Source organism: Rhinoraja longicauda, chromosome 7, assembly GCF_053455715.1.
Source record: "Rhinoraja longicauda isolate Sanriku21f chromosome 7, sRhiLon1.1, whole genome shotgun sequence".
NCBI classification, from domain to species: Eukaryota; Metazoa; Chordata; class Chondrichthyes; order Rajiformes; family Arhynchobatidae; genus Rhinoraja; species Rhinoraja longicauda.
The window spans coordinates 51095222-51108978 of NC_135959.1; the positions used below are offsets into that span (position 1 = coordinate 51095222).

Here is a 13757-nt window from a genome sequence, read left to right on the forward strand (position 1 = left end):
CTGGGGATGTATATTCAGATGGTAGGGCTGATAAAGTAAATTCAATTCCCCAAAAAAGTGCAAAGTTAGGAACTCATGTAAGATAAACTTTGGAAATAGAACATTCAAGAAAGAAAATCTCTAACACCAAATGTGATCTTTAATTACATTTACAGTCTTTAGTTTAAAAATCAAATATAAAACTATTATTTTTACAATGAAAATTGATGCAAAGATCAAAAATTCAGGTTAAAATCAAATATAATTTTTTTTTACAATAAAAAATTACCCGAAGATCAGTCAGTCAGTTTAAATATACGCTGCAAATATGGAGAAAAATTCTCTTGCTGGAATTGTTCTAGAGTTTGTGCATTCCCACAAATTAATTATTTCAGATAAAAAAATCACCTGACTGCAGATTGTGCTTTAGTTCTTGATATCCCTGAACAAAAATGTGTTTCTTTAATTCTTTTGGCTATTTAAACTAAAACAAAAATATAAACTTCAAAGCTAAATTGCCAATTTATTTTTTTTAGGCAGTAAGGCAATAAGACAAATAATCACCTTTAAAAACATATATATACTCCAACAATTTAATTGCCATGTTCCTGACATTTAACTATGAATACATTCAAAATCTTACTAGTCTAAAGAGAGTGCTGTGCATTCTTGTTGGCTTGCTTTTCCTACAATTAACAAATTCTTTGTGCAAAAAAGCGATTTTCCGTGATATTTTTCAACTTTCACATAGGACTGCTAAAGAGCAAGACTGATTCTCAATTCAGTTCTTTATCCCTACAGTTGAGCTTTTCTTCAACTTCAAAAATGAATTCAATTTGTGCAATACTGTATCTTACTATCTTACCGGAGTTTCTGGAGCAGCTGGTGATTGAATGCAGAAAAAATGAATTCCATCTGGGTAGCAATAATCCTCTCCCATTTCCACTACCTGATCCAATGTATATAGCTGGGATATACATATACATCACAAAGAACTTCAGGACTTGACTGTTCAATAAAAATGCAAATGTCTTTCAAACACACAATCGATATTTACACATGTTTCTTTTACAAAGCATAATATATTTGTTAAAAATGCACTGAAGAACATGCTATGTGACTGATATATTAGTTATAAAATCAAATCTACACTTAAAAAAAAATAATGACTATTGCCCCACAAATTCAAGTTAATTGCACTTTGCAAACAAAGAGGGTAAACAAAATCTCTTGCTGGAAATGTATCTGTTCAATAAAAATTGCTGAATAGCCATTTGCCAAGAGTAACACACGAAGCCTTTAACATTAACTCTTTGATAGCAGTTAACTATTAAATTACTTCAAGGAGGTTAGCCAATTCTTAGGATGTTAGCCATTTAAAAAAAAGATATTTGCATAGCCAGTAGCTCCAAATCTTTGTGGCAAAAGAGAGTATAGGCACTTTCACCCATTTGTCAGCAATTGGTCAAAGTACCAAAGACTGGATTAGTGGGTTGATTATACATTCCCTGTAGAAGTAAAAGGAAGAAACTGAGGGGGGGAGCTGGTGGGAACTGAGATTAATATAGGGTTTGAATGGGGTGCTTAATGGTCACCACAGACTCAGTGGATTGGGGGTCTTTGACTTCATTTAAAAATATAAATATTTTAGTTAATAACTCAAGTACATAAGTGTGACAAACAACTAGAAAATACATATCTTCAAAAAAATTAATATTTTTATACAACTGCAAATATTTCAGAATCCCATGCTGATTGGAAAAACATTTGCTATTGTTCAAGAAACAATTCATATCTGTTTAAATGTGGCCATCACTTCATTTGTATTTAACCCTAAACTAGGAACACACATTTGAACAAAGAAACAAATCAATCAAATTCCTACAACAGGCAAGACAATTCTGAAAAAGGTATTATAAAGTTGTGCTTGTATATTTTAGGAGAGGGAAGGGCTATTCTTCCTTACTATTCCATTAAATAATAAGACAACAATGGCTGAAAATCATGTGCAATAACAATTTGCCAGGCTGTCACGTGTGTAAAACAAGCAAATGCAAGATCAAAATCACAGAAAATGTTCGGCAAAATTATCTAGCAAAAATGTCTAAATGGCTTTGAAATTTGGTCCAGTATGATGTTAATTTTGCAAATTGAATTAGATTTCTAAAATGGAATAATTCCAATTGAATCATTACTAAACTGTTTCAGCATGCCAAACTAGGAATTAATTATTGGTATTAATTGTAAATGTTCACTTAGTTTTATGTTTGAAGAGTACCTGAAATAATGGTTTTCTTTTAAACACATGGATTTTCAAAAATGGACACATACAAAATGACACTTCTTGAAGAGAGACCATGAATAACTGTTCGTTTCGGAGAAATAAAACCATGCCGTGCTTCAGAAATAAGAATCAAATACATAAGGACATGATATTCAATAAATCCAAAGTACATTGTGTGCCGACTACACAAATTGAGCACTACAATAATTACATGGTAAATATATCCAGCTAAAAGCATTTTCTTCAACGCATCGTTCATCATAATAAGCTGATGTAGTGTAAAGTGTAAAAAAAAATCACAAATTACACATCTCATGCCAGTAACCCCCAAAATGATCAGTTTTATTAATCTCACTTATTAGTGTCAACAACCTGCTACATATTATGGTGACAATTAAATATGTATAATTTACTTGAAACAAGCATAAGGATGCAAGAAACAAGCATAATGAGAGTGGCACAGCTGAATGTGCAGAGAACATTGTTGTTCAGCTTCTTACATTACGGACGCCTGCTTTAGATTGATCTTAAAAAGTGTGTACTCTCCACTAGCTTCAAATTACAGATCAAAACTTGCTACACTTATTTCTACCATTTTGCCATCGTAGTCTAGTACGTTAAGTGTTAACAATTCTATTGATGTACTCTTTACATGAAATTTTTAAAATGTTAAATAGAGTACAGTGTAAAGCACTTCTAGATTCTAGGAAATCTCAGTAACTACTTCATAAGCAAAAAGTACAGTACTCACTGCCACATTTGTTATATCTATTTTCTCTCAATCAGCTGTAGCTTCAGTGCATTTAAACTGTGCCCAATATTTTTCTCAAAAATAATATAATTTGTGAATATTTTAATTGGATTAATTAACATTGCAGTTTCAAGGACAGTATCTGCTAATCATCCATTTCTTCTAGCTAATTAAATGTACATTTGGGAAATAGCAGTCCAAGCGAGTGCCAAGGTGATCATTGAGAAAGTGAGGAGGTTCAACCTAACCTTTGGAAGGCAACACGTTTAATAGAATTAAAGTCAAGCAGGCAAATGAACAGGAAAAATATAAAATATAAAAGGGAAAAGAAATTAATGACACTCAGAGATGCAAATCCATTGAAAACATTGTATCGGAATCTCTTAATATCTTTACTTCACATAATTGTTCAGACCTAAGGCTTCGATAAACCTGGTCATGACCAGGTCTATAGCTTGTATCACTGCAGGGATTTGATTAGATACAACTTGTCCCCGTGTTCACTTGTGAAGATGGGTGCCTTTTTGTAGTGTTCTACCAATTCATCCATTGTATTAAATCGACGCTGCCCAATACAATATACTCCATTTAGTAGCTGGACCTTGAAATGTTTGTTTTTTCCTGATGCTTTTAATGATATTGACAGGTCACTTGGCTGAAAGAGAAAATTAATTGGCAATGATTATACTGTTTGCATAGAACCAACCTTAAAACATTTATTCCCACAAAACCATCTGATCATTCTATCACATTTACACTATTGTGGCCCAGCAGTAGAGTTGCTGCCTTACAGCGCCAGATATCCGGGTTCGATCCTGACGTCGGGTGCCCTGTTCGGAGTTTGTACGTTCTCCCTGTGTACGTTCTCCCTGTTTTCTCCAGGTGCTCCGGTTTCCTCCCACATTCCAAAGACGTACAGGTTTGTAGGTTAATTGGCTTCAGTAAAATTGTAAATTGTCCCTAGTGTGTAGGATAGTGTTAGCTGGACAGCGCGGACTCGGTGAGCCGAAGGGCCTACTCCCGTGCTGTATCTCCAAAGTAAACTAAACTAATTTACCGGGGATAAATTCAGCTATAGGCTTTTGCTTTTGCATCAGAGCATTAAATCTCTCTTTAAGTATATAAAATTATGAGAGGCATAAATAGGTAGGCAGTCAGAACCTTTTTCCCCAGAATGGAGAAAAAAAATTATACTAGAGGGCATAGCTTTAAGTTGAGAAGTTTAAAGGAGATGTGTGAAGCAAGTTTTTCTTTACACAGAGGTGGCAAGTGCCTAAAATGCACTGCCGGGGACAGATTAGAGAATAGACAGTGGCATTTAAGAGACTTTTGGAAAAGCACATGGAAATGCAAGGAATGGAGGGATATAGATTATAGCAGGCAGATCGAGTTGGTCTTGGTATCATGTCCGGCAAATAATTTGAAAGTGGTTCCAATAGCATAATGCATATGGTTTCACTGATGAAGTAAGAATTTATTGTTCTAACTCTCAAAAGGTGAAACTGGACAATAAAGGAAATTTAGTGAAATATGCAGATCAAACCACAGGCATTCCTAAAAAATTAATTTAAGAAAACAATACTTTATAAACTACAGCTGGTATTTATATACCAAAAGAAAATGTTGTCACAGAAAATATAAATACATTCAAAATCTCTTAATTTTCAAATAATTCCAAGGAATTAAACAGTGTTAACAGATTGCAACATAACATACGTATAACAAGGTTCTGTTCATTAAATGTAGGATACCTCGATGTGGACACAGCTTAAGAACTTTAAAAAAGCATGTGTAATTTGCGAAGCACTGTCAAGGATTTACAGCCAATGCCAACGGTATTTGAAAACATCTGGTATCTAACAATATATTTTCTTCTTCCAGTTTCCTCCCCTAATATCTCACTAAAAATGGTGACAGATTAATTATTACATTAAAACCCTAACAGGAAAATCCAATTAGAAACAATAGCTCTGCAATTTACTTGTACGTCTATCCTTTTAACAGGAATGATTTAAAGGGATGTGGAATCAGATGAACGGAACACAAATTCTACAAGACAGAAGGGACAAGGCCTGAGACACAAGGAACTGCAGATGCTGGAATCTTGAGCAAAACACCAGGTGCTGGAGGAACTCAGCAGGTCAGGCACTATCTGTGGAGCTAAATGGATAGGTGATGTTTCAGGTCAGGAAGCCCACACAGTATCAGAGAGAAAGTCCACAACGACAAGATGAGGACTGAATTTGGCTCCCTTGAGCTGCAAGCGGAACCACCAACTGTTGTACTCATATCTGGGGAGGTGTGGGTTAACATTTTTTTAAGGGAAAAGGGTGGGGGGGGGGGGGGGAGGGAGGAATCTGAGAAAATATTTTGTTCATGACTGCAAAAGAATGATATTATAGAAGCTTACAGATTTTTGCCATACACTAGATTTCACATAGAACAATAGTGCCACCTGTTGGCACAAAAGTGGACAAATATTCTCCTTTTGAAAAATAATCAAAGATTGGTCTGTGTTCAGCACTAGTTGTAGGTTCAAACGATCAAGAGTAGAGCTGTGCACAAATCCTACCCCACCTCAGCAATGGAACGCTATGGACTACCTCTTGCTCTACCAGGGACTTGTTTTCTAATTGTTTTGCACTAATGTCCTTTTTTCTGCAGTCTTTCCCTTTACTGCCTTGTATATTTTGTGTAATTTATGTATAATTTAGAAATATCGAAAAATAGGTGCAGGTGCAGGAGTAGGCCAATCGGCCATTCGAGCCAGCACCGCCATTCAATATGATAATTTCTGGTCATCTAAAATCAATACCCCTTTCCTGGTTTTTCCCCCACATCCCTTAATTCCTTTAGCCCTAAGAGCCAAATCTAACTCTCTCTTGAAAACATTCCAGTGAATTGGCCTTCACTGCATTTGTGGTAGAGAATTCCACAGATTCACAAATCTCTGGGTGAATTTTTTTTTTCCTCATCTCAGTCTTAAATGACCTACCCCTTATTCTTAAACTATGACCTCCTTTTATTCTTAAACAGACCAGGTTCTGGACTCCCCCTACATCGGAAACATTTTTCCTGCATATAGCCTGTCCAATTCTTTAAGAATTTTATATGTTCCTATAAGATCCCCTCTCATCCATCTAAATTCCAGTGAATACAAGCCCAGTCGACCCAATCTTTCATCATATGTCAGTCCCGCCGTCCCGGGAATTAACCTGGTGAACCTACGTTGCACTCCCTCAATAGCAATAATGTCCTTCCTCAAATTGTGAGACCAAAATTGCACACATGTTTTTTTTGTGTTGTCTCTGTGATGCTGTTGCAAGCAAGATCGTCATTGAACTTCTACCTCGCCATACTTGTGCATGATGCACACTCAACTCGACAATTGCCAAGCTGAGATGTACCCAGTCAGAATATTTTCTACAGTGCATCTGTCGAAGTTCAAGAGAATCATTGTTGAATCCATGCTGGATCTTCACAGATGCCTAGCAAAGTAAAATGCTGATACACTGCATCGGTGCAAAGGGACAGTTTAGGTTGTTGATGTTAAGGGCGTTGATGCTATGAATTTTAAGCCATCAATCATCTCGACAGCAGTTCTGTTGATGAAAACAGGGTTGTGCCCCCCTCCCTAAAATCAACAACGAACTATTTCATCTTGCTGACGTAAGGATTAGGTTGTTGTCCTGATAGTACGATTCAAGGTGACTGATCCTTTTCCTGTACTCCCTCTCAGTATTGATCTGGCCGATAACAATGGTATCATCAGTGAACTTAAAGACTGCATTGGTGCTGTACTTAGCCACACAGTCATGGATGTATCGGGGAGCAAGGCAGTGAACTCAAGACCCTGAGGGGCACAGTATTGAGGTTCAGCTTTATATCCAAATAAAGAACTCTGATTATTTAATTTTCAGTTTAGTTTAGAGATACAGCGCATAAACATGCCCTTCAGCCCACCGAGTCCGTGCCAACCAGTGAACTCCGCACACTAGCACTATCCTACACATACTAAGGACAATTTTTACATTTATACCAAGCCAATTAACCTTCAAACCTGTACGTCTTTGGAGTGTGGGAGGAACCCGATCTTGGAGAAAACCCACGCAGGTCACGGGGAGAACATACAAATTCCGTATAGACAGCACCCGTAGTCAGGATCGAACTGTGAGGCAGAAACTCTACCGCTGCACCACTGTATTGATGGAGAAACCCATAGGCCTCAAAGAAATGCAAATTATAACTAACATGGTATAGGCGGATCCCACATAATAGTCATTCGGCCGATGGAAATTCCCCCATAAATTTTTGCAGTGATTTGTGACTTTTAAGAAATTGTAAAATTCCCCTTCATAATTCACGCAAAAAAGCTAAATAAATAAAACCTTTTTTTTCATCTTGCATTTCTTGACACATGCACAGATGATGTGGCTTTGTGTTACAGAAAACCTTGATATGGACCACCTTCTCGAAATGTGATGTGTCCCTCTCCCCCCCCCCCCCCCCGCACTTACTTCTAGTCCTAAAGTCCAAATGATGAAAATGCTTTGCAAGAGCAAATAAGTTATATGAGGTAGGATGCTATTAAAACTTGATCTAGAGAAATTTAGGTTTATCGTATACTTGCACCAGAAAAAACCCCATTTAAAACAGGTTGGGTATTTAAATGGACCCTTACCAACTTTTGTGTTTTCCCTTCATGTTTGCTCATTTTACAAACCTGAACCAGAGATAATAACATAAGCCAGGAGTCTCCAATGTTGCCAGGAAATACTGACCCATAAAACTGCTATTAAACTATCAAGTTCTATTAACCCCTGTCTGAAATTTCCACTGTTTTGAACACAAATCAATAGTAAGTTATGACATGCAAAATAAGTCAATAGAAAATATTACATGCTTATATGATGACTGAAGCAGTTTCAAAACGCAAATTACCAGAAAATTCTATACTGGATCTATTGAGTGTTGGGTATCACAAATATATTGGTTGCATGTCTATGAGCGAAGCTAATTTGTTTGCAAATTACCGCAGAATGAGCTGTTTATTTTAAAGGACAACATTTGGCAATGTGTAGGAAAGAACTGCAGATAATAGTTTATACGGAAGAGAGACACAAAATGCTGGAGTAACTCAGCAGGATGGGCAGCATCTCTGGAGATTAGGAATGGTGACATTTTTGAGTTGAGACCCTTCTTCAGACAGAGTCAGGGGAGATGAAAACTGGAGATATGGAAGAGTACAAAGAGAATGTAAGGTGTGAAAAGGACAGATCAAGCAGACGATGCTCAAGGAAATGTACAATGGTTGAGGGGAAGTGACAATGAGGCATACGAACAGTAAAATTAATCAGGAAACTAGTCAGAGAACTAGGGGAGTTTGTTTTCCTATAACAAAGAAATAATTAGCACTATTAGCGCATCTTTCTTACCAAATAAATCAAACTCCAACTCCCACTAATCACAACTGTTGCATCAGGTGTTAATCCCCATGGCTATGAACCGGTCCTGCTGAGCCGGATGGTCACATCGCACAGTAAACTGGCACAGATCTACTTGCGCTTTATTCTGTTTTAAAACTGTTACAATTTGTTTCATTGGGTTGTTTAAATTAATACTGACTAGCTAATTAAATTATTGCATCGTATGGGAGGAGCGTTCCCAATCTCATTGTACCCCTGTACAATGACAATAAAGATATATTGTATTGTATTCCTACGTGATGACAAACTGAAAAGCTCCCCAAGGATATCACTTATTGTTGGTCTGAGTGGGAGACACTTACCGATGATTCACTATCTCTGACAAGAAAGTCGCCGTCAACTCCCCTTTCGTTTAAAGCCACTTCAGCCTGATGGCGTGTGATGCTACCATAGTACCATTCCTTGCCGGCGAACTTTCCTGTTGAAGATGGGCCAGTATAGCTGATCTGAGACATATGTGAACTGCCCACTGCAGGTCCATCATTTAAGATTACTACATAGTTTTTGGGAACAAGACCAATTTGTCCTTTGGAATTTTGACACTTCCACCATTCTGGATCATTCTCCGGTTTCTCAATGACATCCATGATTTCACCCTTTTCAAAATTTAGTTCTTCGTCGGTAACAGAACTGAACGGGTAAAGCGTCTGCACCACATGAAGTACTTTTGTGGTTTGCCCATTACTCACTGCTGCCCCCAGTCTAGATGTGAAAAAGCCGGGTGAATCGGCAGTGGCCTCGTCAACTTCTTCCACAACGTAATTCGATGGAAACCAACCGACTTGTCCATTGTAGCCACCTCTCCACCAACCATCACTACATTTTTCCATAACAGTCACCCGTGACCCTTTCACCAGCGATAGTTCATCATCTCTCTCTGGCATGTACGCAAATTTGACATATGCTGGAATATTCAAATCATATATCCGGTCCGAGCTTCCACCATTTGTCGAGTACTCCGCATCCGTGCTCGGCGTCGGTGAAGCATCTCTTGCACTTGTTTTCCTTTTTGCTTTACCCAAACCTGTGTGGTAAATAGAGGGGATAAAAAGATAAACTGCAATGCATAACAATGCAATAAATATACTATGAAAACAGCAATGAAAGATTTTTAAATATTTTTTTTTAAAGGTTAGTTTTTAGTTTAGTTTAGAGAAACAACATGGAAACAGCTCACCAAGTCGATCGCCCAATGTTTAGGAAGGAACTGCTGGCTTACACCAAAGATGGACACAAAATACTGGAGTAACTCGGTGGGTCAGAGAATCTCATCGTTGACCCTGAAGAAGGGTCTCGACCCGAAACTTCACCGATTCCCTTTCTTCAGAGATGCTGCCTGCCCCGCTGAGTTATTCCAGAGTTTTGTCCACCCGTTTACAATAGTTCAATGTTATTCCACTTTCTCATCCATTGCGGGACAATTTACAGAGGCCAATTAACCTACAAACACATCCGTCTTTGGGATGTGGGAGGAAACCAGAGCACCCGGACGGTCACAGGGTGAACGTGCAAACAGCACACAGGCAGCACAGAGGTCAGAATCGAACCTGGGTCTCTGACGTTGTGAGGCAGCGACTCTGCCAGCAGCGCCACTGTGCCGCCCACAAACAGTTTCTGTTTGGCCGAGGGGATTTTAAAACAAGTGAGCAATTGCTTTGGCAATCATTGGATTTTGAAAGCCTTCATATTGCAACATTTAATTTCAATGAATAAATATGAAAGCAGATTAATAAATATTTTGTCTTCAGGTGCTTAAGATGCATTTATAGGTCCATGTTACTCAGTCACAGTTCAAAACTTAATTTATTTTCAGAATCTGATTAATATTTTTGAGCTGTGTGCTGGAAGGAACTGCAGATGCTGGTTTAAACCGAAGATAGACATAAAATGCTTGAGTAACTCAGCGGGACAGGTAGGATTTCTGGAGAGAAGGAATGGGTGACGTTTCGGGTTAGAACCCTTCAGACTCCAGAGTTTTGTCTACCTGTTTAAAGAAGGATCTAGACCCGAAACGTCACACATTTGAGTTACTCCAGCATTTTGTGTCTATCAAATATATTAGCTAGTTTTTTTTAATTAATTCAACTGAATCAGTTTTCAGGTATTCCCCTTGAAAAGCCCCCTATTCTTGGAGAAAAATTAGACAAACAAAACTCTTCCACAGACAAGGAAAGCAGAGAGCTGATGTCGGTATTGCGATTGAAGCATATTTCAATGCCTTAATCTTTCGCAAAGGCATCACAATCTTCCATTCCTGTTTGAATCTCCAGTACAGACAAACCAGTTCATTAAGTCGGATCATTTAAACTGTTCTTCTTCTTTGTTGAATGATTCTTTAAAATTTGCAATTCCCTTTTCTGAGCAAGGTGCTTATGGGTTCTTTAGCCTTCCAAACGACAATCTGTTGAGTTGCTTAAATTTCCCGACTCTCCCTTTTCAGATCTCATATCATCTCAACAGCACACTCACTGATAAATTTACCAGCTTCAAGCACATTTGTATTTTGGAATAGTCAAAAATCACGGAAACTGGCCCTTTGGCCCAACTCCTTCATGCCGACCAAGATGCTCCATCGAAGCTAGTCCCATTTCCCAGTGTTTGGCACATATCCCTTTAAACCTTTCCTACCAATGTACTTATCCAAACGCCTTTTAAATGATACTGTGCGGTCTCAACTCACCTCTGGCAGCCCATTGCGTATACCCACCATCCTCTGTGTGCAAAGAATTGCCGCTCAGATTCAGATTAAATCTCACCTCAAACCTCTACCCATCAGTTCTTGGAAAAACATTATGCATTCTCCCTACCCATTCCCCTCATGATTATATGCACGTCTATAAGTTCAACCCTCAGCCTCCTGCACTCCAATGAATAATATCCTAACCTGCCCAAGCTCTCCCTGTACTTCAGCCCTCATGACCTGGCCACAACCTCATATACCTTGGTAAATCCTCATAAAGGTCAGATTGGAGCCACAAACGGAGTTGGGCTCTCTCGTCAGGTCATCAGGCTCACACCGCTATCGGCGCCCCTCTCTCCCCCTCCTCCCAGGTTGCCCGCTCTCTCAGGCCCTGTCCCCGGGTTGAGGTTTGGACCTGCGATGGCCACCCTCTCCTCTTTCCTCTCCCCCTCGCCATGGGTCGTCCAGTATCCTTTAAAACTACAGCATTTAGTGTATAATCACCTTTCCTTATTTCTTCTAAAATGTATCGCTTCACATTTCGCTGTGTTAAATTTAATTTGCCTCCTGTTATTTCGTCGAGTTGGGATAGAAACATAGAAAGTAGGTGCAGGAGTAGGCCATTTGGCCCTTCGGGCCAGCACCACCATTCAATTATGGTCACGGCTGATCATCCACAATCAGTACTCTGTTCCTGCTTTTTCCCCCATATCCCTTGATTCTGTTAGCCCTCGGAGCTAACAGTTTCAAGAGAGAGTTGGATAGAGCTCTTTATGATAGCGGAGTCAGGGGATATGGGGAGAGGGCAGGAACGGGGTACTGATTGTGGATGATCAGCCATGATCACATTGAATGGCAGTGCTGGCTCGAAGGGCCGAATAGCCTACTCCTGCACCTATTGTCTATTGTCTATATCCAACTCTCCTTTGAATACATCCAATGAATTTGCCTCCACTGCCTTCTGTGGCAGAAAATTCCACAGATTCACAACTCTTTGGGTGAAAACGTTTTTTCTCATCTCAGTCCTAAATGGCCTACCCCTTAATTCTTAGACTGTGACCCCTAGTTCTGGACTCCCCAACACCAGGAACATTTTTCCTGCATCTAACCTGTCCAATCCCTTAAGAATTTTATATGTTTCTATAAGATCCCCTCTCATCCTTCTAAATTACAGTGAATATAAGCCCAGTTGATCCATTCATTCATCATATGTCAGTCCCGCCATCCCGGGAATTAACCTGATGTACCTACACTGCACTCCCTCAATAGCAAGAATCCTAGGGTTTCTTAGGTTTCCTACAGCCAAGGTTTTCCTACAGCCTGTTACTATCCACTAAAGCCCCTTTACTGAGACATTGGTCTCATTGGAGACTCTCGGGGACACACACACACAGACACACACACACACACACACACACACACACACACACACAGACAGACAGGTAGTTAGCTGCCACCTAACAGTTTCTACTCCAGTATTAAGATTTCTGCTTCTTTACGCACTTTTTCTTTTTCCTTCTGCTCTTGGCGGTCTTCATCAAGCGCCAACTTACTCAAACTGTTACCAACCACAGCTGGAGCAAGTACCCCACCACACTAACAAATAATAACCTATCCCAGAGAGATAAAAAGGCTAAATTCTATTATTACATAGATTAATGATTTACTCTGCGTTTTACTATCTTAAGAACACTCTGCTCTTTCCTGGTTGGAGTAGCTTGGATCAGCATATTTCTTCCAGGAAGTAATGAATATATTTTTGATTCCTCAAGCAGAAGGAATGGTGGTGGGGGATGGGGAGTGCCTGTACCCATTTCATGTTAATGGGGATGTTTGATCCAGCTACCAGCTAGGGGAGGCACGGTGGCGCAGCGGTGGAGTTGCTGCCTTACAGCGAATGCAGCGCCGGAGTCTCGGGTTCGATCCTGACTACGGGCGCCGTCTGTACGGAGTTTGTACATTCTCCCCGTGACCCGCGTGGGTTTTCGCCGAGATCTTCGGTTTCCTCCCACACTCCAAAGACGTACAGGTATGTAGGTTAATTGACTGGGTAAATGTAAAAAAAAAAAAGAAAAGATTGTCCCTAGTGTGTGTGTAGGATAGTATTAATGTGCGGGGATCGCTGGGCGGCGCAGACCCGGTGGGCCGAAGGGCCTGTTTCCGCGCTGTATCTCTAAATCTAAAAAAAATCAATGAGTGAATACAGAAGATCTATTTGTGGCAGTGTGACTTTGTCAATAAAATGGGGGTACAATCAATCTCCATGGACACATTTCATTAATAATCTGGATAGTCTGAGTATTCAACCTTGTTAGATAAGATATCACGCAAGGCACTTGATGAGCAAAACTACACCAAAGTACTAAAGCCTTGAAGCAAGTTAATTTTTATCCCTACATCATAGCACATCTGAACTGCACATCAACTGAATTGAACGTCGTCATGCATCTTTAAATATACAATGGCAGGCTTATTTGTTCATTAATAATCCCGAATGACCATCTTTTATGTTCCAGTGTAGGGATAATTGGTTTTACTATTCCTTAATTAATCTTAAGAATTTCATTAAAAGAAAAG

General features: G+C 39.2%; 1 protein-coding gene across 2 annotated transcripts in view; it reads right to left on the reverse strand.

Moving 5' to 3' along the window:
- Positions 1 to 273: 273 nt before the first annotated feature.
- nck2b (NCK adaptor protein 2b) overlaps positions 274 to 13757 on the reverse strand; it is a 52791-nt gene continuing 39307 nt past the window's right edge. For both annotated transcript variants that reach the window (XM_078402574.1, XM_078402576.1), the window contains exons 3-4: positions 8803 to 9528; positions 274 to 3669 (exon numbers count right to left, since the gene is read on the reverse strand). In XM_078402574.1, the coding sequence (XP_078258700.1) occupies positions 3475 to 3669; positions 8803 to 9528 (921 nt within the window). In that variant the 3' untranslated portion in view covers positions 274 to 3474. The remainder of the gene's footprint in view (positions 3670 to 8802; positions 9529 to 13757) is intronic.